This window comes from Elephas maximus, chromosome 18, assembly GCF_024166365.1.
Source record: "Elephas maximus indicus isolate mEleMax1 chromosome 18, mEleMax1 primary haplotype, whole genome shotgun sequence".
Taxonomy (NCBI): Eukaryota; Metazoa; Chordata; class Mammalia; order Proboscidea; family Elephantidae; genus Elephas; species Elephas maximus.
In genome coordinates, this window is record NC_064836.1 from 22570393 (window position 1) to 22596891 (window position 26499).

At 41.5% G+C, this 26499-nt stretch overlaps 1 protein-coding gene across 3 annotated transcripts in view; it reads right to left on the bottom strand.

Moving 5' to 3' along the window:
- The window catches only part of KCNH1 (potassium voltage-gated channel subfamily H member 1), a 765170-nt gene that overhangs the window by 171602 nt on the left and 567069 nt on the right, over positions 1–26499 (bottom strand). For all 3 annotated transcript variants that reach the window (XM_049858606.1, XM_049858609.1, XM_049858607.1), the window contains 2 exons: positions 23050–23249; positions 15989–16241 (listed from right to left, as the gene is read on the bottom strand). In XM_049858606.1, the coding sequence (XP_049714563.1) occupies positions 15989–16241; positions 23050–23249 (453 nt within the window). The remainder of the gene's footprint in view (positions 1–15988; positions 16242–23049; positions 23250–26499) is intronic.

Below are 26499 nucleotides of genomic sequence, written 5' to 3' on the forward strand. Positions count from 1 at the left end.
AAAGTAGCTCTTATCAACTATCTGATTAATGAATACCCCTCTCCCACTCTGCCTCCCTCCCCCATCTCGTAACCATCACAGAATATTTTCTTCTCTGTTTAAAACTATTACCTGATTTCTTATAATAGTGATCTTATACAATATTTGTCCTTTTGCAACTAATTTCACTCAGCATAATGCCTTCCAGATTCCTCCATGTTATGAAATGTTTCACAGATTCATCACTATTCTTTATAGATGCATAGTATTCCATTGTGTGAATACACCATAATTTATCCATTCATCCGTTGATGGGCACCTTGGTTGCTTCCATCTCTTTGCTACTGTAAACAGTGCTGCAATGAACATAGGTGTGCCTGTATCTGTTTGTGTAAAGGCTATTATTTCTCTAACTCAGTAAAAAACTCAGTGCATTATTTCTCTAGGATATATCAATTCCTTAGGGTTTTCTGTGTTTAAGATCATGTCATCTGCAAATAGAGATAGTTTTACTTCTTCCTTACCAATCTGGATGCCCTTTATTTCTTTGTCTAGCCTAATTGTCTAGCCTAATTCCAAGGAGTGGGATTGCTGGATCATATAGTAGTTCTATTTCTAGCTTTTTAAGGAAGTGCCAAATCGATTTTCAAAGTGGTTGTACCATTTTACATTCCCACAAGCAGTGTATAAATGTTCCAATCTCTCCACAGCCTCTCCAACATTTATTATTTTGTGTGTTTTGGATTAATGCCAGCCTTGTTGGAGTGAGATGAAGTCTCATTGTAGTCTTGATTTGTGTTTCTCTTAATGGCTACTGATCATAAGCATTTCCTCATGTATCTGTTAGCTACCTGAATGTCTTCTTTAGTGAAGTGTCTGTTCGTATCTTTTGCCCATTTTTTAATTGGGTTATTTGCTTTTTTGTAGTCACATATTTGTAGTATCATGTAGATTTTAGAGATCAGGTGCTGATCAGAAATGTCATAACTAAAAACTTTTTCCCAGTCTGTAGGTAGTCTTTTTATTCTTTTGGTAAAGTCTTTGGAAGAGCATAGGTGTTTGAATTTAAGAGCTTCCAGTTATCTCATTTTTCTTCTGCATTGTTAGTAATGTTTTGTATACTGTTTATGCCATGTATTAGGGCTCCTAACATTGTCCCTATTTTTTCATCCATGATCTTTATCGTTTTAGATTTTATATTTGGTCTTTGATCCACTTTGAGCTTATTTTTGTGCATGGAGTGAGGTATGGGTCTTGCTTCATTTCTTGGCAGGTGGATATCCAGTTATGCCAACACCATTTGCTAAAAAGACTGTCTTTTCCCCCTTCTAACTATTTTGGGGCCTTTGTCAAATATCAACTGCTCATATGTGGATGGATTTATGTCTGGCTTCTCAATTCTGTTCCACTAGTCTATGTATCTGTTGTTGTACCAGTACGAGGCTGTTTTGACTAATGTGGTGTGGTATAAAAAAAAAAAAAAAAAAAAAAAAAAAATGTGGTGGTATAACAGGTTCTAAAATCAGGTAGAGTAAGGCCCCCTCCACTTTGTTCTTCTTTTTCTGTAATGCCAGGGCCTCTTTCCCTTCCATATGAACTTGGTGATTAGTTTTTCCATCTCATTAAAAAATGTCATTGGAATTTGGATTGGAATTGCATGAAATGTATAAATTGCTTTTGGTAGAACAGACATTTTTATAATGTTAAGTCTTCTGTCGATGAGCAAGGTATGTTTTTTCACTTATGTAGGTTTCTTTTGGTTTCTTGCAGAAGTGTACTGTAGTTTTCTTTGTATAAGTCTTTTACATCTCTGATAAGATTTATTTCTAAGTATTTTATCTTCTTGGGGGCTACTGTAAATGGTACTGATTTGGTGATTTCCTCTTCGATGTTCTTTTTGTTGGTGTGGAGGAATCCAACTGATTTTTTATGTTGATCTCGTATGCTGATATTCTGCCAAACTCTTCCATTAGTTTCAGTAGTTTTCTTGAGGATTCCTTAGGGTTTTCTGTGTTTAAGATCATGTCACCTGCAAATAGAGATACTTTTACTTCTTCCTTACCAATCTGGATGCCCTTTATTTCTTTGTCTAGCCTAATTGCTTTGGCTAGGACCTCCAGCACAATGTTGAATAAGAGTGGTGATAATGGGCATCCTTGTCTGGTTCCTGATGTCAAGGGGAGTGCTTTCAGGCTCTCTCCATTCAAGATGATGCTGGCAATTGGCTTTGTATAAATGCCCTTTATTATGTTGAGGAATTTTCCTTCTATTCCTATTTTGCTGAGAGTTTTTGTCATAAATGGGTGTTGAACTTTGTCAAATGCCTTTTCTTCATCAATTGATAAAATCACGTGGTTCTTGTCTTTTGTTTATTTATATGATGGATTACATTAATTGTTTTTCTAATGTTGAACCAACCCTGCATACCTGGTATGAATCCCACTTCGTCAGGATGAGTTAATTTTTTGATATGTTGTTGAACTCTATTGGCTAGAATTTTGTTGAGGATTTTTGCATCTAAGTTCATGAGGGATATAGGTCTATAATTTTCCTTTTTTTTATGGTGTCTTTACCTGGTTTTGGTATGATGGATATAGTGGCTTCATAGAATGAGTTCGGGTGTATTCTGTCCTTTTTTATGCTCTGAAATACCTTTAGTAGTAGTGGTGTTAATTCTTCTCTGAAAGTTTGATAGAAGTCTGCAGTTAAGCTGTCTGGGCCAGGGCTTTTTTTTTTGTTGGGAGTTTTTTGATTACCTTGTCAATCTCCTCTTTTGTTATGGGTCTATTTAGTTGTTCTACCTCTGTTTGTGTTAGTTTAAGTAGGTAGTGCGTTACTAGGAATTCATCCATTTCTTCTAGGTTTTCAAATTGGTTACAGTACAATTTTTCATAGTAATCTGATATGATTCTTTTAATCTTAGTTGGGTCTGTTGTAATATCACCCATCTCATTTCTTATTCAGGTTATTTGTTTCCTCTCCTGTTTTTCTTTTGTCAGTTTGGCCAATGGTTTACCAATTTTGTTGATTTTTTCAAAGAACCAGCTTTTGGTCTTGTTAATTCTTTCAATTGTTTTTCTATTTTCTATTTCATGTAGTTCTGCTCTAACTTTTATTATTTGTTTTTTTCTGTTGCCTGAGGGTTTCATTTATTGCTCACTTTCTATTTGTTCAAGTTGTAGGGATAATTCTTTGATTTTGGCCCTTTCTTCTTTTTGGATGTGTGCATTTATTGATATAAATTGACCTCTGAGCACTTCTTTTGCTGTGTCCCAAAGGTTCTGATAGGAACTGTTTTCATTCTTATTGGATTCTATGAATTTCTTTATTCCATCCTTAATGTCTTCTATAATCCAGTCTTTTTTGAGCACGGTATTGTTCAGTTTCCAAGTGTTTAATTTCTTTTCCCTGTTTTTTCTGTTATTGATTTCTACTTTTACAGCCTTACGGTCAGAGAAGATGCTTTGTAATATTTCAGTGTTTTGGACTCTGCTAAGGCTTGCTTTATGACCTAATATGTGGTCTATTCTAGAGAATGTTCCATGTGCACTAGAAAAGAAAGTATACTTGGTTGCTGTTGGGTGGAGTGTCCTGTATATGTCTATGAGGTCAAGTTGGTTGATTGTAGCATTTAGATCTTCCCTGTCTTTATTGAGCTTCTTTCTGGACATCCTGTCCTTCACCGAAAGCGGTGTGCTGAAGTATCCTGCTATAATTGTGGAGCTGTGAGATCACTTTTCAGTGCTGATAGAGTTTGTTTTATGTATTCTGCAGCCTTGTCATTGGGTGGATAAATATTTAATATGGTTATATCTTCTTGGTATATTGTCCCTTTAATCACTACATAGTGTCCTTCCTTATCCTTTATGATGGATTTAACATTAAAGCGTATTTTGTCAGAAATTAGTATTGCCACTCCTGCTCTTTTTTGATTGTTGTTTGCTTGATGTGTTTTTTTTCCGTCCTTTGAGTTTTAGTTTGCTTTTGTTTCTAAGTCTAAGGTGTGTCTCTTGTAGGCAGCGTATAGATGGATCGTGTTTTTTAATCCATTCTGCCACTGTCTGTCTCTTATTGGTGCATTTAGTCCATTTACATTCATCATAATTATGGATAGGTATGAATTTAGTGCTATCATTTTGATGTCTTTTTTTGTGTGTTGTTGACAGTTTCTTTTTCCCACTTAATTTTATGTGCTGAGTAGATTGTCTTCATATATTGTCCTTTCCTCATATTTGTTGTTGTTGATTTTGTTTCTGCTGAGTCTCTATTTTTTTCACATGTTTTATTTTGATGTGTGGGATAGTTTGTCTCCTTTGTGGTTACTTTATTATTTGCCCCTATTTTTCTAAATTTCAACCTAACTTTTATTTCTTTGTATTGCTTTATCTTCCTCTCCATATGGATGATCTATGACTACATTTCTTATTCTCTTTTTATTGTTTTAATGTTGTCTTCTTTTACCTAATAACATCGCTGTTACCCTGTTTCAAGCATTTTTTTTTTTAATCTTGATTTTTTTTTTTTTATTTCTCTTTCTGGGTTGCCCTCTGATTGCTGTGCCCAGTGTTCTAGTCTTAGGTTGATACTTGATATTATTGATTTTCTAACCAAAGAACCCCCTTTAGTATTTCTTGTAGTTTTGGTTTGGTTTTTACAAATTCCCTAAACTTTTGTTTATCTGGAAATGTCCTAATTTCACCTTCATATTTGAGAGACAGTTTTGCTGAATATATGATTCTTGGCTGGCAATATTTTCCTTCATTTTTTGAAATATGTCATTCCATTTCCTTCTTGCCTGCATGGTTTCTGCCGAGTAGTCCGAGCTTATTCTTATTGGCTCTCCTTTGTAGATGATTTTTCTTTTATCCCTAGCTGCTCTTAAAATTCTCTCTTTATCTTTGGTTTTGGCAAGTTTGATTATAATATGTCTTGGTGACTTTCTTTTAACATTTACCTTATGTGGAATTTGATGAACATCTTGGATATATACCTTCTAATTTTTCATGATATCAGGGAAGTTTTTTGCCAACAAATCTTCAGCAATTTTCTCTGTATTTTGTGTTATCCTTCCCTGTTCTGGTACGCCAATCACTCGTAGGTTATTTCTCTTGATAGAGTCCCACATGATTCTTAAGGTTTCTTCATTTTTTAAAAATTCTTTTATCTGATTTTTCTTCAAATATATTAGTGCCAAGTGCTTTATCTTCAAGTTCAGAAATTCTGCCTTCCACTTGCTCAAATCTGCTTCTCTGACTTTTTATTGAGTTGTCTACTTCTGTAATTTTATTGTTAATCTTCTGAATTTCTGATTGCTGTCTGTCTATGGATTTTCCCAGCTTATTAAATTTTTCATTATTTTCCTGGATAATCTTTTTAATTCCTTCAGTTGCTTTACCTCTGCGTTCCTTGGCTTGTTATGCGTATCGCCTCGTTTCTTTCCTGATGTCTTGAAGGGTTCTGTATGTTAATCTTTTGTATTCTGCATCTGGTAATTCCAGGAAGGGACTTCCATCCAGAAGATCCCTTGACTCTTTGTTTTGAGAGCTTGTTGAGGCGGTCACGGTCTGTTTCTTTATGTGGCTTGATACTGACTGTTGTCTCTGAGCCATCTATAAGTTATTGTATTAGTTTATTTTATGTTTGCTTACTGTGTCATAGCTTTTTGCTTTGTTTTGTTATGATATGCCCAAATGGGTTGCTTGAGTGAGATAGCTTGATTATTTTCACCTTTGGAGCTCTGATACCCTGTCCCTATATGGCTAGAGCTGTTATCAGGTATATCAGTCTAGGATTACCTTCACTTTTCTTATATGAATTCAGCTCATGTGTCCAGGTAGCTGGTCATCAAGTGTGTGGTATAGGCTTTGTCCTACAGTCTTAGAGGGGCAGGGGTGATTGGCGTAGGTACTGGTATCTGGTTGCAGCAGGGGGTCACACTCTGAACAAGGCAGGGGGCTGAGAATCATCCCCTATGTGTCTCTGAGTAAAGCATGTCTTTCTGCACTAGAGCATACAGGTGGGTAGATTCTGCAAATGGACCGTGGGCACCCAATGTTTTTGGTTGTAAGGACTGAGAGGTACCAGTTATCCTTGAACCGCTGTCGCAGGTGGGTGGGTGACCTAAGTAGAGGTACCAGTCCTTAGGCCCCTGATGTGGGTAGGTGAGGACCTTGTTTAATAGGCAAAGCAATGTCAAACATCAAACACCCACCTCTCTGCTGCACAGCTGAAATGGTTGGAGTGTGCCAACAAAGGCCTATTCTCCTGAAATAGCCCCACATAGGTCCATGCAGAGGGGAAAGGTACTCAAAGTCCTGAACTCCCCCGGTTAGTGGAGCTGGCAAATTATCTTTTCCCCTAATTGCAAATTTATTCCTTCTCTATGGCTGGGAGGATGGCTCTAGGCACTCAACAGGGCCTATCTCAGGCCCAGGGAAGTCAGGTGCTGAAGCCAGCTTGGGAGCGGGGGTGGGAAGCGGTAAAATATACACAAGCACTTAGCTTTTGCCGAGAGCGCCGTTCTTCTCTGGTTCCAGAAGTGTGAGTAGGCTGTGTGGCTGGCCGCCTCTCCCTGAGAAGACTGCGGCCAAATGCTAGTACCAGCCTGCCGCCTCCACTCAGCGAATGGTGCCTGAGGACTTCTGGTAATTCAGGTCCGGTAGCTCCTCTCTGCTTCTGAACTGTCTTTTCCTCCCCTGCACCACAGTTCGTTTTCTAAGCTTGCCTTAGATGTTCAGGGCTCCTAGCTTGTCATAAATATATTCATTTCACTTGTTTTTTTGGGTATTTGTTGTAAAGAGGGCTCGCTGGAAGCACCTGTCTATTCTGCCATCTTGGCTCTGCCTCTCAAATGACTGATTTTTTGAAAGTAGATGACCAGACCTTTCTTCCAAGGTACCTCTGGATGGACTCGAATAGCCAACCTTTCCATTAGCAGCTCAGCATATTGACTATTCGCACCACCCAGGGACTCCAAACCTTTGTTAAATAAGCCATTTTGTCCTCATTATCAAGCCCATTGTCCTTTATAAGATCTGTTGGGGGAGGGGAGCGGGGTAGTAAATACGAAAATTAATATTATTTTTTTCTAGGTTGAATCAGTAAATAACAAAAGAAATGCTGTCAAGACTTCTATTTGAAAAATAAAATGTTATTCTCTCAAATTCTTGGAATGAAGCTGAATTTCTCAAGATCTATTTTAAAATTTTTGTTTTTTTCTTATCTTGGAAGTAGCATATGCTTCTTGAAAGAAGACTTCTAAGCCAGAAAAAATATAAAAAGAAGAAAATTAAAATCTTCTACAGTTTCACAAGCCAAAGATACCCACTACAACATGTTAGTGAAGCTGCTTTTGAGCTTTTATTTCTGAATATTTTTTCCCCACATAGCTGAGATCATATTGTATTTCAAATTGTATTTTACTTATCATAAGAATTTATAATATCATTTAAAATTCATTGTGAGCATTCTGAATGACTACACTCCCATTTCTTTTTAAGTGCTCTGAAATACGTGATCATTCAGAAAAATATTCATATGTTCTCTATGTGTCTGTCATTTTTATTTTCAATTACATATTCCTTCCTCTGAATCCTAAATCTTTGTCTTGGGCCCAGGCTTCTCTTTCCAGTTCCAGATCCAACTTTCTGAGTAACTACTGGATACTACACTTGGATTCTCCACTGGCCTTTAAATCCAACAAGCCAAAACCAAGCTCATCACCTTTCTCTCCCACAGACTCTTCCTTTTGACTTAACCTTTTTCTATTGCTGATGCATCCATTTCCCCACTCACCCAGATATGACAATTGCCTTTCTCACTTCCCTCTGTTTGCTCCCTATCTCCTACTATTGACAACCTTAGAGATTCTCCTTTCTGAATGTCTCCTCCTCCTCTCCCTCCAGTCTAGGGTTGTCAGATTTAACAAATAAAAACACAGGATGTGTAGTTAGATTTGAATTTCAGATTAATAATATTGTCAGTATAAGTATGTCCCATGCAATATTTGGGAAATATGCTGAAAATTATTCATTGTTTAAATGAAATTCAAATTTAACTTCACCCAACTTCATCCTGTATTTTAACTGGAAACCCCAAACCTGTCTGCATTTCTATGCCTGCACCTTAATATCTTGGGACTCTACCATAAGACATAGTCTGTGTTTCTACGTGTAATTATTTAATCTTCACAAATCACAGCTCTAACGTCATAGTTTACTCACCACCTTCAGTGGCTCCATATTGCCTAGTTCTCATGCTTATACGTCTGCTTCTCCAGTGCCATGTCCCCTCTACTCCTCTCAGGGGTCACAGCTCCACCTCAAACACTGGTCTTGTGGTTAAAAAACACATCCCACCCTTTCCTTCTCCAAGTCTTGGCTTACACCTTTCTATCTGGATTCCATACCTCATCTGCCCAAATCCTAACTTCTACTCTACAGAGCCACCACCCAAGGTTAGAGCTTCATCATCTTGTATTCAGAGTACTAGCAAGTTTATTCCCATGGCATTACTATTTTGGCATATCAGAAAGTTGAAAATTGAACATTAAGCTAATGTAATTAAAGGCCCCCCTACCTGTGCTTCCCTGCCATTCATCATCTTACCCCATTCCACAAAACCATTAAATGGTGACTGCCTAAAGCTATGTTTCACCAAGTGTAGTCCTCCAACCCCCTGCATCAGAATCACTTTGGAGGTTTGTTAAATAGTGCACATTTCCAGGCTCCAACCTAGAGCTCCAGAATCAGAATCTGTGGGGAAGCAGCCTGGTCATCTGCATTGTGAAAAAGCTTTCCAGGTGAGTTATATGCTGTTGTGGATTGAACTGTACCTTCTAAAAATGTATGTTAACTTGACCAGGCCATGATTCCCAGTATTGTATGGTGGTCCTTACTTTTGTGATCTGGTAAGCCTATGTGTTGTAAATCCTAACCTCTATAATGTTAATGAGGCAGGATTAGGGGCAGTTATGTTAATGAGGCAGGACCCAATATATAGGATTAGGCTGGATCTTCAGTCAATCTCTTTTGAAACATAAAAGAGAGAAGCAAGTAGAGAGGAAAGAGACCTCATATCACCAAGAAAGAAGACCCAGGAGAGAAGTGTGCCCTTTGGACATGGGGTCCCTATGCAGAGAAACTCCTAGACCCAGGGGAAGACTGATGACAAGGACCCTCTCCCAGATCCAACAGAGAAAGAAAGCTTTCCCCTGGAGCTGGCGCCCTGAATTCAGACTTCTAGCCCCCTAAACTGTGAAAGAATAAATTTCCCTTTGTTAAAGCCATCCACTTGTGGCATTTCTGTTGTAGCAGCACTAGGCAATTAAGACATAATGCTCACTAAAGTTAAGAACCATGACCCAAATGTAAAGTCTACTCAGAATGCCCTACTCACACCGATCCCTGAATGTGCCACATGCATTCCTACCTCTAATACCTCTAGATGCTCAAGTTGTTCTTCCTGCTTCAAGGCCCAGCCTATCAAACTCCAGAGCCCAGTTCACATTTTACTTCTTCCATGAACACTCTCCTGCTCACTCCAGGAAGTCTATAGAAAGAAGAACCTGTGATACTTACTGTCACTAATCATGCATTTGTCTCCCAAAATGGGAGAGAAATTTCCTCCAAGACAAAGATTTTCTCTGCACCACCCTCAAATAATCTGCTGTGGTAGTTTCTAAACAAACAGATGCTGCACTAATATCCAACCAAGGTCAAGGTACTGAAAGAAGCTAACTATCTAAGGAAAGACGAATGGCTTCAAAATTATGAACTGGGAGAAAAAGGTGTTCCATTAAAAAAAAAAAAGAACAAGAAGACAGACTTCACCTGCAAACAAGCATTTAAACCTTTACCTGTACATTTAAGGAGCAGGTACCCATAAACCCTGACACAATCAAAAGAGACTGCAAGAATAAAAGTTAACTGAGACAATCTGTACCACATGGGCCAGGGCCTGCCCAGCTTCCTCAATCCCCTTCCCCAAGGCTACTTCTCCTCCTTGAACAGGTTCTGGCCCGTCCTTATGTCAAGAAGAGCCATGTTGACAGCCACGCCTAGATTTGTTACAAAAAGACACTGCAAACTCAACAGAACAAATCCCTCATTTTTCCTCTTCTTCCTTCTCCTCCTTTCCCTCCTTCTCTGATCCTACTGTCTATCCAGTCATGGCTAGAAACTATTCTGTCTCCCTCATCGCCCACATTCTGGGGCTTCTTCCTCCCTTGATATCTCTGGACTCTGGCTTTTCTTCCCCATATCCTTTCTACCACCTTACTCGGGGCCTCACCAGCTAACCTCCTAGCTAACCTCCTGCCTCTGTATTGTGGAACCCAAATCTTCATGTCATTCATTGTTTAAAATTCTCTCTGGACCCTTCATCCCTACAAAGTAAAGTCTAGACCTTTACTCTGGCCCTTCATGACCCAGGCTCTGCCTGTCTTTCGGTTCAATTCAATTGAACAAACAGCCCCTGGCGCCCTCCTTGTGCTGGGCCCTGGAATGTGCTGGATGCTCCAGAACTGGAATCAAAGAAGCTCAGGCTCATAGAGAGAAAGAGATGTGTAATCATTCAAATGATGCAGTGTGACGGCCTCAGCAGAACCCACAGAAGGCCTTCAAAGATACTTATCCAGTTGTGTGATTCCTGCAGGGAGTCAATGCAGAACAAGGGCCACAGTTAAGCCTCCATCTCCTGGTCCAGGGTTCTTTCACTGCTTGATGCAGCGGTCCAGGGTTTTTTCACTGCTTGATGCAGCCTGACCAATAAGACTTCCGTATTATTGGTGAGAATATGGAGAAATTGGAACCCTCATCCAATGCTGGTGGAATTGTAAAATCTTATAGCAGCTGCAGAAAACAGTTTGGTGATTCCTCAGAAAATTAAACGTAGATTTACCATATGATCCTGCAATTCTACACATAGGTATATACCCAAAAGAATTGAAAGCAGGGTCATAAACAGATGCTTGTACACCAATGTTCACTGCAGCACTATTCACAATAGCCCAAATTTAGTAACAGCTGAAATGTCCATGAACAGGTGAATGGATAAATAAAATGTGGTGTATACCTACAAGGAAATATTACTCAAGCATAAAGATAATGAAGTCCTGATACATGCTCCATATGGGTGAACCTTGGAAACATTATGCTGAGTGAAATAAATCAGCCACAATCATCACAGATTCCATATACCGTATTTGCCTAGTCCCACTCAGTCATTGTGTGTCAGCCGTGAAGAGCATGACTAGAACGGCCGTATTAAGTAATTCATTACACTGCAGTGAATCAGACTATGGCTAGAAGGGCCATATTAAGCAATTCATTGCACCGCATACATTGATAGTGAGAATGTGAAATGGTGGTTACACAGTGGGACTGTGGTATATCCATACCATGGAATACAACTCAGTACTTAAAAGAAACAAACTACTGATTCACTGTCATTTTATTTTTTAGTGGAAGAGAATAGGATCTAATAGAAAATATCAGGTTGCATTTCATGTAACAAGAGTAAACATCCAATTTTATGTATAACTGTGTGTGCATGTGTGTATATTAGTTTGCAACATAATATGTATTTTGTATATGGGTTATAGTCAAGAAAGTTTGAAAAACACAGTTCTAGAGGACTCTCATTAGAAAGAGTTCTATTTTTTACAATTACTAAACACATCCAGCTATGAGTACTGACCTTTTTCCTCATTCTTGGAGTCTGTGCTAAAATTAAACAGAGAAAGGGGCTGGAATACAAGAACTGGAAGGAGAAAGCCAATTAGCAGAAGGCAGAATACAAATGAGTGAACTATTAATAAGAGACAAGTGAGCAAAGGAATGAGATAGATAAGCTCTGAGTTTTTTCTATAGCTTCCTGCTTTATACTAAGTAAGGACTCCCTGGATAGTCTCCTTCCTCACTGGAGCACTGGATACACAGTGGTGTTGTCATTACTGTTGTTGGACGCCACTGAGTCGGCCCCTAACTCATGGCAACCTCATGCACAATGAAATGAAATGCTGCCCGGTCCTGTACCTTCACCATCCCCATGATAGGTTAGGGATTGGACTGTTGTGATCCATTGGTTTTGTTTAGCTTTTTTTTTTTTTTTTTAATGTTGGTAAATTTATAGGTAACAAAACATTTACCGTTTCTATATTCTTCACATATGCAGTTCAGTGACATTGGTTACATTCATCGTGATTTCAATCATCACCATTAATAGTTTCCGAATTTTTCCATCACCATTAACATAAGCTTGGTGTTCCCTAAGTATTGTGCCCTCCCTCCTCGCTCCCTCTCATTCACCCCTGGTAACCACTAATAAACTTTGATCTCTATACACTTGTCTATCCTACATATTTCATGTGATCCATAGGGCTTTCACTGGCTGATTTTCAGAAGCAGATCACCTGATCTTCCTTTAGTCCATCTTAATCTGGAAGCTTTGCTGAAACCTGTTTTGCATCATAGCAACACACAGGCCTCTGCTGGCAGACAGGTGGTGGCTGCACATGAGGTGTATTAGCTGAGACTCCAACCTAGGTCTCCCACATGAAAGGCAAGAATTCTACCACTGAACCACCACTGTCCCCAGATACACAGTAGCTGCTCACTAATCCTCCAAATAAATGATCTTCCTGTAGTACCTCCAGTCTCTCTATGTCAACACTTAGCATGGGGTGTGATTGTTGCCATTTTAATGCCAGTCTCCTCCACTGGCAGAAGCTCCTTGAAAGCAGGGATAGTGTTTAGGCCCATGCCTATATCCCCATTCCTATGACAGTGTCTGGCAGATGGTAGGAACTCAGTAAATCTTGATTGATTGAAATGACGGGTTTCAAAGGGCAATAAAGATCTAGTTCTAACAGCCACTTGATGCTTGAGCCCCCTTTGCAAGGACAAACTGATTTCAGATCATGGAGCAAACAATATTAGAGAAAAACAACAATAACAAAACTCTGAACTTAAGCTTTCAGACAGAAAATAGCTTGGAATCTATAATGCCTTTTGACTCAGAGCTCAGATTGACTCCAAGGACTTGTCTCATCCTTATATAGAGTAAGAGCTTCTTGAAATGTGACAGGCTTTTTAGGAAACTGAGTTTGGGCCTACTTTTTGGGCCTAGCTTGTTTCCTAGAGACACAAAGGAGATGCCTTCTTCAGTATCTACAGCTTGAGAGCAGCAACCACTTTGAATTAGAAGCTGCTGAGCTATTTCCAAGGTCCTGCTCCCATCGATAGCTGGTGTAGGCAGGATGCCCAAGAGTGTCCGAGGCAGAGGGCTAGATCTGGAGAAGCAGCCAATTGACCAAGTAAATCAGCAATGACTGAAGCCCTGGTTGCTGCCTCCAGGAAGCACAAGCTGATGGGAAATGAGAAGAGGCTTCAAAGTGGCTGTTTGCCCTCCTCAGCACTCTTTAACTCTGTCAGACCTCCAGCCTGAGTCTAGGTGTCCAAACCAAGCTCCTAATAGCTCAGCCGTTTAAGGCAGGTCATTAAGGATGTCCTGTGTGTGGACATGGACAGGTGGCGGTGCTGGTTCCTAGGTTAGACTCCTTGGAAAGGTGAGTTATCAGTGGGAAGATGGGGGAAAGACAACTCAAATCTCATACTCTATACCAGAGCCCATTCAAATTCAAATATAAAGAAGACTTACTGGTCACTAGTCACTCTTCTCACCCAGGCAAACATTCAATGGAAAGCCCTCTTTCTGAAGGACACTGATGAGTATTAAAGGTAGAAATAAAATACCCTTTCCTTTCAGATACACTAAAGCAATGGCTTTGACCTTCATGTGTCTGTTCCTTAAACAGTCAAATATCACTTCCCTGTGGATGGGGAAGGCAAAGAACAGAATAATTGGTCCGCAGAGTTCAGTGGATACCACAGAATCCAGAACACTTATTTTACCAAATGGTTTCAGCCTCCATCCCCTACCCCATCTCTATCCGCATCTCCCTCTGACCACCTGTGAGCACATGTGAAGGAATATAAGTCCTATATATTTGACCTGAACAGAATGAATTCAAGTGGATAAGTTGGCTTGGGGTCAGATAAGCAAGAAGGGAGCTATCTTGTGCACTCAAAAGTAAAGCAGGAACAAAGTTTGGGCATTTTTTTCTTTTTGAATACTATCTATGTATTATTATTATTATTATTTTTATGTATCTACTGGGGACATTAGCGTTTCAGTGGTAAAATTCTCACTTTCCATGTGGGAGGCCTGAATTTGATTCCTGGCCAATGCACCTTATGTGCAGCCACCACCCATCTATCCGTGGAAGCTTACGTGTTGCTATGATGCTAAAGAGGTTTCTGTGGAGCTTCCAGAATATGATAGTTGGAAGAAAGTCCTAGTGGTCTGCTTCCTAAAATCAGCCAGTGAAACCCTATTGATCACAACGGTTTGATCTCACTGAGCGTGGGGTCAACCACAAGTCTGCGGCAACTCAACAACAGCTAATAGCAACGTGTGTTTACTTAGGTTTCAATTTAAGTTACAACTTCCGTGTAATTTAATCTCTCCCTACCTCAGTTTCCTGTAAAATCACATGTAAATGAGAAAACTTATATCTAAAATGTCTTGCAGTGCTTGAAACTTAATGTCAGCAAAATACATTATCATTTAGACTGCAGTATTGCAAAACATATGAGAACAGAGGTTTTGGAGTCAGAGGTATTCCAGGATGATGGCTCCATGGACTTCGTCAGCCGTGATGTTTTGGAAAATTCCCTTAACTTCTCTGAGCTTTAATTGTTTCATCTACAAAATGCAAAGAGTAAAACCAACGCATAGGGTTGCTGTAAAGGATTAAATGAGAATTTGTATGTAAAACGCCTGGCACAGAATATATGACCCATAAATGGTGTCTGTTTTTATGGCTGTCTACCCTTCAAGCGGTGGACCTGTCCCAATAAAGAGCTGTTGTGGAGTTACCTCAGCCAATCAGATGAATCTCTCAAAGGCCACTGATGCTCAACATCTCAAATGTCAACATGTCCCGCAATGGCCCTGTCCCTGCTCCTCCTCCTGTGTCCCCTGTTACAGTGAATGGCCCACCACCTCCCCATTATCCAAGTGAGAAATCTTGCAGTCCTCCTTGACTGCTCCCTCTTCCCCCATAGCAAATCTGTCACCAGGTTCTGTCGATTCTATTTTTTAAATATCTTCACTCCATCTGCCTCTCTCCATCTGCTCACCACCATGTTAGTTAAGGCCATCATTAACTTACACCTAGATAACATGTCTCCAAACTTTTCTCCCTGCCCCAGCCTTTCCCCTTCAACCCACTCTCCAAGCTGCAACTCTAGTCAGCTTTCTAAAATCTGGTCATAACTCTCCTCTGCTTTAACCCTTCATTGACTCCCCCAACTAAAATCAAAGCCCCTTCACCTGGCTGACAGAGCCTGCCATGATCTGCCTCGTGCTTAGCTCCCTCACCAACCTCATCTGCCATGATGTCCCTTCTTATTCTGTGTGCTCCAGCCACATTGAATTACTTGCAGTTCCTCAAATGAACTGTATTGCACTCCCCCTTGCCCCCGCTCCCCGCCACAGGGCTTCACACTTGCTTTCCCATCTACTTAGAATATTCATTCTTCCCTTCTCTTTACACTAACTCACTCTCAACTTTTAAATTTCATCTTAGGTGTCATTTCTTTCAGGAAGCTTTCCTGACACTTGAACACTGGGTTAGATACCACTGTACTCACTGTATTGCAATTATCTGCTTAACTGTTCACCTCTCTCTGTAGGCCGGGAGCCCCTTGAGGACAAAACCCATTTTTGTCACTGAAACACCCCAGGGGCCTCCAAAAATGATTTGCCTCAAACAGGCACTCAAATATAGGCACTGAAATATGTGTTTGTCAGATAGCTGGATTAATGCTAACAATTGGCCTTACCACACAGAGCAATCTCTGGTTGACGGCGGCAGTGGCATTGAGCTGCCCAGTAGCTAAGCCAACCCCAGGCATCAAAGGTTTCCAGCAAAGGCAACACCTACCTAAGATGGCCACCACCTCATCGTCCTGGATCACCTCCAGGGAGCCAGAGACCACAAAGCAGAGGCTGTCGACGCTCTCGCCTGCATGGTAGATAAGATCCCCCGGGGCACAGTGCACAGTCTGGAACTCCATGGCCAGTGCACGCAGGCAGCCGTCGCTGGCCAGCCGGAAGGCTGGGTGTTCCTTGAATACCTTGCGGTTCAGGTGCACGCAGATGTCAGCTCTCATGTCCTTGGGGCAGATCTGCAGGACCTGGCCGGGCACAGGAAGAAACAGCATCAGGGTTCTGCTGAGGCCTCCAGCCCATTGCCTCTTAAAACCCAGGTCATAAGCAACATCCACTAGACCAGATAAACTCTTCTAGTCACCAGTGAACAGGACAGCCAAAGACACTGCCCTTGGGAAGCTCACATGCCTGTTAGTTGCTGTCAAGTCAACTCATGATGACCCCACGTGTGCCTAATAGAACTGTGCTGATAGGGTTTTCAAGACTGTGACCTTTCAGAAGCAGATCACCAGACCTGTCTTCTAAGGAGCATTTGGGTAGGTTTGAACCACCAACATTTTGGCTCATAGCCGAGCACTTAACTCTTTGTGCCACCCAGGGCTCCACACCAGTAGAATAGCAAACACAAAGGCTCTGAGGGGGACTGAGGGGCAAGGAGTAGCAGATAAGGTTCAGAAAAAATGCCAAGCTCAAGAGCATACAGAGACCTTAGGATACGATAAGGCTTTTGATTTGATTTTGAGTGTGATAGGAAAAAGCAAAGGATTTTGAACAGAGAAGTACAGGACATGACCTGAATTACATTTTAAAAGGATTGTTACAGCTACTGAGTGGGGTAGAGTGCCAAGTGTAGGGTGGCAAGAGCGGAGGCAAGGGCTCCAGTTAGGTTGCTCCTGCAGCAGTCCAGGAGAGAAATGATAAAGACTTAGACTGGGATGCTGGCTGTAGAGCCAGGGGGAAGTGGTCACATTCAGAATATATGTTCAAGACAGAGCTGGCACAATCTGTTGATGTACTTAATAGGAGGTATGATTTAAAGAGGTGTAAGGTAACAGATACTGAGCACTTCCTGTGTGCCAGGCACTGCTAAGCACTTCTGAGTCATTCATTCATTTAATCCACATTTATCAGGCACCTTATTGCATGCTGGGCATTATGCTAGGCTCTGAGGATGGAGCAGTGAACAAACTGGACATAAATTCCTGCCCTCATGTAACCTACCATCTAGTGGGAAGACACAAATAATAAGCAAAATAAATAAGATAAAATGTGGTGGTAAATTCTAAGGAGAACAATGAAGAAGGGAAAAAGAATAGGGAAAGGCAGGGAAGATTGCCATTTTACATTTTAAATGTACATTAGCTGATTTAATGCTCACATAAACCCTATGATGTAAATGCTATTATTATGCCCAGATTACAGATGAGGAAACTGAGGCACAGAGAAGTTAAATACTTTACCCAAAGGTTCTCATCCAGGAAATGGCAGAGCTGGGATCTCTAAGTAGGTAGTCTGACTAGAGAGTCTAGTTTAGACACTAACCAATTCCTATAATATGTAACTAGTCAAAACCAGCAGGATTATAATTTCACCCTCAAAAACAAAAAAAGAAAAAGAAAAATTTGTTGCCCTGGATTTGATTCTGACTATAGTGACCCTACAGGATAGACTAGAACTGCACCTTAGGGTTTTCAAGGAGTGGGTGGTGGATTTAAACTGCCGACCTTTTGGTTAGCAGCTGAACAGTTAACCACTGTACCATCAACATCCCAAAATTAAAGGCAAAATAAGTGAAGAAATTCTCAGGCTTTTCAAGAGGGAGAAGCATTTTCCTGGACAGTTTCTGCAAGAAACCACTGTATGGCTCCTTACACACCAAGTATTAAGTGACACAATAGATACCTTCAACTGGACTTTTCCAGAGAAATCAGGAGTGTTTCTAAAATACAGGTTTCATTTCTCCCGTCCTAGCCTGTGAACAAAGCTGGGAGCATAAAATCAAATGTGCTCAATGAAGATACTTCCTTGAGTGGCTGGGTTCTTCCCCATTCAGCTTATCTGCCTTAGCATAACCCATTTGCCTCTGCATCTAGGGCTCATCCTTGAACTTGGAGGTCCCTCAGCCTCCTTCACAATCCAGCTGAAATCTCTCCTTGCCTAAGAAGGCCCCTCTCGTATCCCCATCTTTCTCTGGGGCCCCTGTGCTTTGCATGGAGGCATAGCAGTGGAAAGAGTTACTTTAATTGCTCTACACCTCAGTTTCTCCTGTAAAACCCAGACTAGTAACATGGACTCGGAGTCCCTGGGTGAAGCACATGGTTAACGCGCTCAGCTACTAATTAAACGTTGGAGGCTCAAGTCCACCCAGAGGTACCTCAGAAGAAAGACCTGGTGATTTACTTCCCTAAACATCAGTCATTGAAAACCCCATAGAGCACAGTTCTACTCGGACACATACGGGATTGCCATGAGTTGGAATTGACTTGCCAGCCACTGGTTTGGTTTAACATTGACTTGCGATAATTAAATGAAATGACATCTACCAGCACACTATGCAGGACAGTGTCTGGCCCATAATAGGTCCCCTCTCTCTGTGTGCCTCAGGTCTTCTGCTTTCAGGCTGCAGGATGGCTAGGAAGTGAGTGGGGAGGGCCAACTGACCAAGGCAGGGAGGAAAGCTCAAACTTCCAGTGCTTGGGCAACATGATTGCTAAGTACTCTTTCATCGAGGCCCACTAAGGACAAGACTCTTGCACAACACAGACATAATTGGGTCCTCTGCTCTCCCAGCATAACACAGGGAGGGAGGGATGCCCCACATGTCATGTCAAAACTCTGCTCAGTGGTTCGGAACCAAGAGTTAGTCCCCAGGTGAGTCCACCTTCAAATATTTGGTTTCCCCTGGATGAAGCTTTGGTGGCACGGGCTGCTAGTAGAACAAGGCCTTGGCGCCGGGACAAGGTTTTATTCATGGGCACTGTTCTCAAAGCTTCCGGAGAGTATGTGTGAGGAGACAAGGGAAGCTGGAGTGCAGAAACTACAGACTGTCACGGCCTTCAGTCACCTCCATCGTCACCTCGGCTCTGCTGGCTCCACACTGGGGGTAGGTGGGAGGGCCCTGAATGGCTCTGCCTGAGAGAAGGCATCAGCTCTGAGAGCCCAGACCCCAAAGCCTTCCCAGGCCACATTCCCTGCTGCTTGGTTCTGAAGAGTTACCATCTTTGCTGTTCCTTGAGGGCCTTGGTGGCGACAGGGAGGTGTCACCAAAAAGTTGGCAAATGGAGCCTCCCCCTGGCTGGAAAGTGAGAATAGTGGTTAAAAGAACAGGCTTTAGGATCAGACAGATCTGAATACAAATCCTGGCTTTATCACTTAGAAGTCATGTGACATTGAAGCAATACTAAGCTTCTTTCCGGAGTCTTCATTTTCCAACTTGACTATAGAATTCTCCTGAGGATTCTGTGAGCCGTTGCTCACAAAACTCTGGCACAAATGCCGGGCATGCAGCCAGGGCTTAATACATGTGGACTATTGTTTTGTTGTTGTTATTGAAGCGGCAGCAGCAAGTCACCCTGAAGGAAGACTTGAAGTTCAGAAGGTCATAGCCAAAAGGGGCCTTACAGGTCATCTAGCTTCCAGGCGTGCAGACCTGGAAACTGAGGCTAAGAGGGACAAACAACATGCTCAAGCTCACAAACTAATTACTGATAAAACTAGAGATTCCCATCATCCCCTTGGCTCCTTTGGTCATCACTGACCCCTTCTGATCTCCAAGGGCATGGGCAGGACAGTCTCAGCTCAGAGGGCACTGAGTTTCTGGTAGTGTTGTTGGAGTAATTTGGAAAAAGACAGTGGTGTCGGTTGCACAACATGATGAAGGCAATTCATGTCACTGAACTGTACGTGTAAAAACTGTCGAATTGGCAGATGATTTGTTATATATATGCATTTACCTCAATTAAGAAAAGAAGGGCATGGGGAAGGCGAAGCCAGGGAAAGACATGGGACCACAGTACTGGTCTGTCCCTAGCAGTTGCCTGACAGAAGCCAATGCCAGGAGGAGCAGTCACCCCAAGCCCTCTGGGCTCTGCAGTGAGTTTGTGGCTATTTCCCCTCACAGCAAACCAGGACCTGGGGCAAATCCTAAAGTCCTTTAGGAGAGAGAGACAGTAGAAAAGGGGAGGGAGGGCAAGTAAATGCTGACTGGGCTGTTTCCTTTGGGCAGCTGCCCAGCCCAACTGTAGGGAGAGCAGGGAAGGATTTCTTCCCAGAAAGCCAGATTTTCAAAGGCATCCTGGCCCCCAGGAAAAGGAGTCCCTGGTGGACAGATCAAAGTTCCTTTCTGATCCATCGGCTGCCAGGCACCCACCCAGCATGGGCCCTAGGGCACTGTTGAAACAGAAGAGCAGAAACAATGGGCTCCATCTGGGGCAGGTGGTTGGCAAAACCAGGGACTAAGTCCTGCTCTAAATTGATGCCCCGCACATCTGAGAAATGAGAGCCACTCCGTTTGGACTCATCCTTCTTCCCTCCAGTAAATACAAATAATAATAAATATTAAGTAAATAACTTCCCTCCAGTTAAATGATAATAGTAACAAAAGAGTAATAGTAGGAAAAGCATAAGCTTTGGAGTCGGACAAAACTGGGTTCAAATCCTGGCTTTTTCATTTCTTAACTGTGTGACCTGAGGCAGTTACTAAATTCATTGGACCTCTGTGTCCTCATCTCTCCCTAGAAACAAAGGGGCTTCAAAGTTAGTGTGAAGCCTAAATGGGGTAATGTAGGTAAAGTACTTGTGCAGGGCCAGGCGTTAGGGTTAATGCAAAATATCTGTACTTAATGCACGTTTAAGAAATGACAGCTGGCACTGTGTCATTGTCCTTGTTGTTGTTATAATTGCTGATACTGGCCAAAGCAAATTAACATTCCTTTTAATGAGCGGTTTACATTCCCTTTTTAAATTGTCAACCCTCAATTGACTATTCCAATGGAGGAGGACTAGGAGCATGGATAACCAATCCCAAACCCATTAGACACTGTTCTACTGCTATTCATAAGGTTTTTACTGGTTAATGCTTTACAGAAGTAGACTTCCAGGTCCTTTTTCCTAGTCTGTCTTAGTCTGGAAGCTCAGCTGAAACCTGTCCTCCATGGGTGACCCTGTTGGTATCTGAATACCAGTGGCATAGCTTCCGGCATCACAACAACAGATAAGCCCCCACAGTACGACAAGCTGACAGACACATGGGGGGAAGACACTCAAAAGACGACTGGGGAAAAGCTGCTTCCTCAAAGTAGAGTCGACCTAAATGGCATGGATGGAGTAAAGCTTTTGGGACCTTCATTTGCTGAGATGGTATAGCTCAAAATGAGAAGACACAGCTGCAAATATCCATTAATAATTGGAACCTGGAATTTATAAAGTATGAATCTAGGAAAATTGGAAATCATCAAAAATGAAATGGAATGCATAAACATCGATATCCTAGTCATTAGTGAGCTGAAATGGACTGGTATTGGCCATTTTGAATCAGACAATCATATAGTCTACTATACTGGGAATGACAACTTGAAGAGGAATAATGTTGTATTCATCGTCAAAAAGAACATTTCAAGATCTATCCTGAAGTACAACGCTGTCAGTGATAGGATAATATCCATACGCCTACAAGGAAGACTAGTTAATACGATTATTATTCAAATTTACACACCAACCACTAAGGCCAAAGATGAAGAAACACAAGATTTTTATCAGCTTCTGCAGTCTGAAATTGATCGAACATGCAATCAGGATGCATTGATAATTACTGGTGATTGGAATGTGAAAGTTGGAAACGAAGAAGGATCAGTAGTTGGAAAATACGGCCTTGGTGACAGGAACAATGCTGGAGATCAAATGATAGAATTTTTCAAGACCAATGACTTCGTTGCAAATACTTTCTTTCACCAACATAAACGGAGACTATACACATGGGCCTCACCTGATGGAACACACAGGAACCAAATTGACTACATCTGTGGAAAAAAGACGATGGAAAAGCTCAATATCATCAGTGAGAACAAGGCCAGGGGCCAACTGTGGAACAGACCATCAACTGCTCATATGCAAGTTCAAGCTGAAAGTGAAGAAAATCAGAGCAAGTCCACGAGAGCCAAAATATGACCTTGAGTATATCCCACCTGAATTTAGAGACCATCTCAAGAATAGATTTGACGCATTGAATATTAGTGACTGAAGACCAGATGAGCTGCAGAAGGACATCAAGGACATCATACATGAAGAAAGCAGGAGGTCATTGAAAAGACAGGAAAGAAAGAAAAGACCAAGATGGATGTCAGAGAAGACTCTGAAACTTGCTCGCTAACATCAAGCAGCTAAAGCAAAAGGAAGAAATGATGTAGTAAAAGAATTGAACAGAAGATTTCAAAGGGCGGCTTGAGAAGACAAAGTATTACAGTGACATGTGCAAAGAGCTGGAGATAGAAAACCAAAAGGGAAGAACATGCTCAGTGTTTCTCAAGCTGAAAGAACTGAGGAAAAAATTCAAGCCTCGAGTTGTAATAGTGAAGGATTCTATGAGCGATGCAGGAAGCATCAAAAGAAAATGGGAGGAATACACAGAGTCATTATACCAAAAAGAATTAGTCGATATTCAACCATTTCAAGAGGTAACACATAATCAGGAAGCAATGGTACTGAAGGAAGAAGTTCAAGCTGTACTGAAGGCATTGGCAAAAAACAAGTCTCCAGGAATTGACGTAATATCAACTGAGATGTTTCAACAAACAGATGCAGCACTGGAGGTGCTCCCTAGTCTATGCCAAGAAATATGGAAGACGGTTTCCTGGCCAACTGACTGGAAGAGATCCATATTTATGCCTATTCTCAAGAAAGGTGATCCAACTGAATGCGGAAATTATAGAACAATATCACTGATATCACACGCAAGCAAAATTTTGCTGAAGATCATTCAAAAATGGCAGCAGTATAGTGACAGGGACCTGCCAGAAATCCGGGCAAGGGGTGCATTGAACATCTTGTGCTCCTTACCTTCTCTGTGTCAATGCCTCTGGACATGGACCAGGTGGACACGATATAATCCATGACTCGCTCACTCAGTCCTTTCGGCACCTGGTAAAGCTTTAGGAAGTCTCGAACACTGTTGAGCATCTCATGGTACCTGTTTGTGTTGGCGTACATCTGCTGGAAAATGGTCGTCACGTTCCCAAAGATGGTGGCATAGAGAAGTGCTAGAGGTGAGGAGGAGGAGGAGAAATAATATGTGAGTCATCTTTGAGTCAGGGCCAAAGACAATTTGTTCAGAGCGGGCCAATGGCTCTACCTCAGGGCAAATGGTCCAGATCCCATTTCAAGAGAAAAAAGAGTCCCCTGACACCAGGCCATGAGGATAAACATGTGCAATGCAAGATTAGGGTGCATGGGAGCAGGAGGACCGGGGCCAAATCTAGGAGACAGATAGAAGTAGGGGGCCACTCGTACTGATTCACTTGATACTTGTCACAAAAAGTTTGAGCTATGCCTGAGGCTGTCAGTCAAATGTGCTTCTATGTGCTCCATGGCTATCCAAATACAAAACCAAAATCTAAAACCAAACCCATTGCTGTCGAGTCAATTCTGACTCATAGTGACCCTGTAGGACAGAGCAGAATTGCCCCATATGGTCTCCAAGGCTATATTCTTTATGGAAGCAGACTGCCACATCTTTCTCCTTCAGAGTAGCTGGTGAGTCCAAGCCACCAACCTTTTGGTTAGCAGCAGAGCACTTAACCACTGTGCCACCAGCACATAATCTTTATCAAGGCCTTCTATGTACCAGGCATTGGTGATTCAGTGGTAGAATTCTCATCTTTGATGCCAGAGAGCCAGGTTCAAATCCTAGCCAATGCACATCATACACAGCCACCACCCATCTGTCAGTAGAGGCTTGCTTGTTGCTTTGATGCTGAATAGGTTTCAGCAGAGCTTCCAGACTAAGACAGATTAGGAAGAAAGGCCTGATGATCTACTTCCAAAAATAAGCCAATGAAGATCCTATGGTTTGCAACAGTCTGATCTGCAGCCAATCATGAGGATGCCACAGGATCAGAAAGTGTTTTGTTACATTGTGCGTGGGGTTGCCATGAGTGAGAGATTGACTCAATGGCAACTAATAACCATAACAAGCAATGTTCCAATCACTCTACTACCTGCTGGGCCCCCAAACCAAACCAAACCCATTGCCATTGAGTCAATTCTGACTCATAGAGAACATAGGGTTTCCAAAGAGGGGCTGGTGGATTCAAACTGCTGACCTTTTGGTTGGTAGCCAAGTTCTTAACCACAGCTGGGAAGAGGGTGGTAATTGAAACACTCAGTTTTGATCCCCATGGAGCAAATAATGTAGTAGGAGGGACAGACCTTGAATATACAATGACACATAAATGATACCAAGTCTACAGAGTACAATAAAGGATGTTATACCCTTGTTTTGCACTTATTGTTAAGGTGCATGTCAATGCAATAATCTGTTTCACTGTAATGTGGCTCCCGGGGGGAAAAGGCATAGCTTTGATGTGGCACGAATAAAATCAGGTCCCCAATGACCTGTAACAACTATATACTGTATGCTAAGATTCTTCCTCTGATATTAGTATCATGAAGACCACAGTCATCATAAAACCCCACCTTTACCTCCAACTCCCATTTGCCCTTGAATGCTGAGCACAAGCACCACCACTTCCAGAAAGTCTTCCAGAACACCCTCCCTCTATCTGCCGCCATGAGGGTAGCCATGGTCCGCCAGGCCTATTTCTATATTAGCTCACATTATTCCAAGTTGCAATCACATGCTTCTTTTTTGCCTGTGCCCTGACAGAGTATGAGTTGCTTGAGGGCTGGATCCATATTTTCCTTGTCATTGTATCCCCAGGGTCTAACACTACACCAATGCCCAAGGAATGTTTGTAAAGCCAATGAATTGCAAGCATTTTTGCTTTTTTTTTTCAATTGAGGCGTTATTAACATACAATGAACTGTACATATTTAAAGTATATAGTTTTGTTTTGATATGTGTATATATCCATGAAACCATCATCACAATCAAGATAGTGAACACATCCATCACTCCAAAAAGTTTTGTCATGCTCTTTTTCACCCCTTTTCTCCCACCAATCCCCTCCTCACCCTCTCATCCCTAAGCAACCACTGATTTGCTTTCAGTCTGCATTTTCTAGAATTTTATATACATGGAATCATATATTATGTATTTTTTAAATATCTTTATTAACTTGTAATTCACATACCATAAGATGTATCTATTTAAAGTATACAATTCAATGGTTTTTAGTATATTTAAAGCTGTGTAACCATCACCACAACCCAAGTTTAGAATATTTCCACCAGCCCTAAAAGAAACCCTATGCCCACCTGCAATCACTCCCCATGCCCCTTCTTAACTCATCAGCCCTGAAATCACTGATCTACTTTCTGCCTGTATATATAAGGAGCACTGGTGGCACAGTGGTTAAAGCAATCCACTGCTAACTGAAAGGCTAGTGGTTTGAAACCACCAGCGGCTCCTTGGGAAAAAGATTTGGCAGTCTGCTTTCAAAGAGATTTACAGCCTCGGAAACCCTATGGGGTCACTATGAGTCAGAATCGACTCCACAACAGTGGGTTTTATTTTTTATTTTATCTTTTTTTATTCTGGGCATTTCTTTTATGAAATCACACAATATGTGGCATTTAGTGCCTGACTTCTTTCACGTAGAATGTTTTAAAATTTCATCCATGTTGTAACATGTATCAATACATCATTCCTTTTTTGTTTCTGAATAATATTCCATTGTAGGGATATTAAGGAGCCCTAGTGGCCCAAAGGTTAAGTGCTCGGCTGCTAACCTACCAGCCACACCAAGGGGAAAAAAGACCTGATGATCTGCTCCTATAAAGATCACAGCTTAGGAAAACCTATGGGGCAGTTCTATTCTGTCCTATAGGGCTATCATGAGTTGGAATTAACTTGATGGCACCCAACAACAAAATATTAGACATTTTCTGTATGTATTCATCAGCTGAGGGACGTATGGGTTATTTCCCCTCTTTGGCTATTCCAAATAATTCTGCCACGTACATTTGTATACAAGTTCCCATGTGAACATATGTTTTCTATTCTCTTGGTTATATAGCCAGAATTGAAATTGCTGGGTCACATGGTAATCCTATGTTTAATATTTTGTAAAACTGCCAAATTGTTTTCCAAAGTGGCTGCACCATTTTACATTCCCACCAGCAGTGTATGAGGACTCCAAAGTCTTCACACTCTCATTAACACTTGTTATTGTCCATCTTTTTGATTACTGCCATCTTAGTAAGTGTGAACTGCTATCTCATTGTGGTTTTGAGTTGCATTTCCCCAGCAACTAATGATATTGACAGCTCTCCATGTGCTTATTGGCCATGTATATATCATCTTTGAGAAGTGTCTTCTCAAATCCTTTG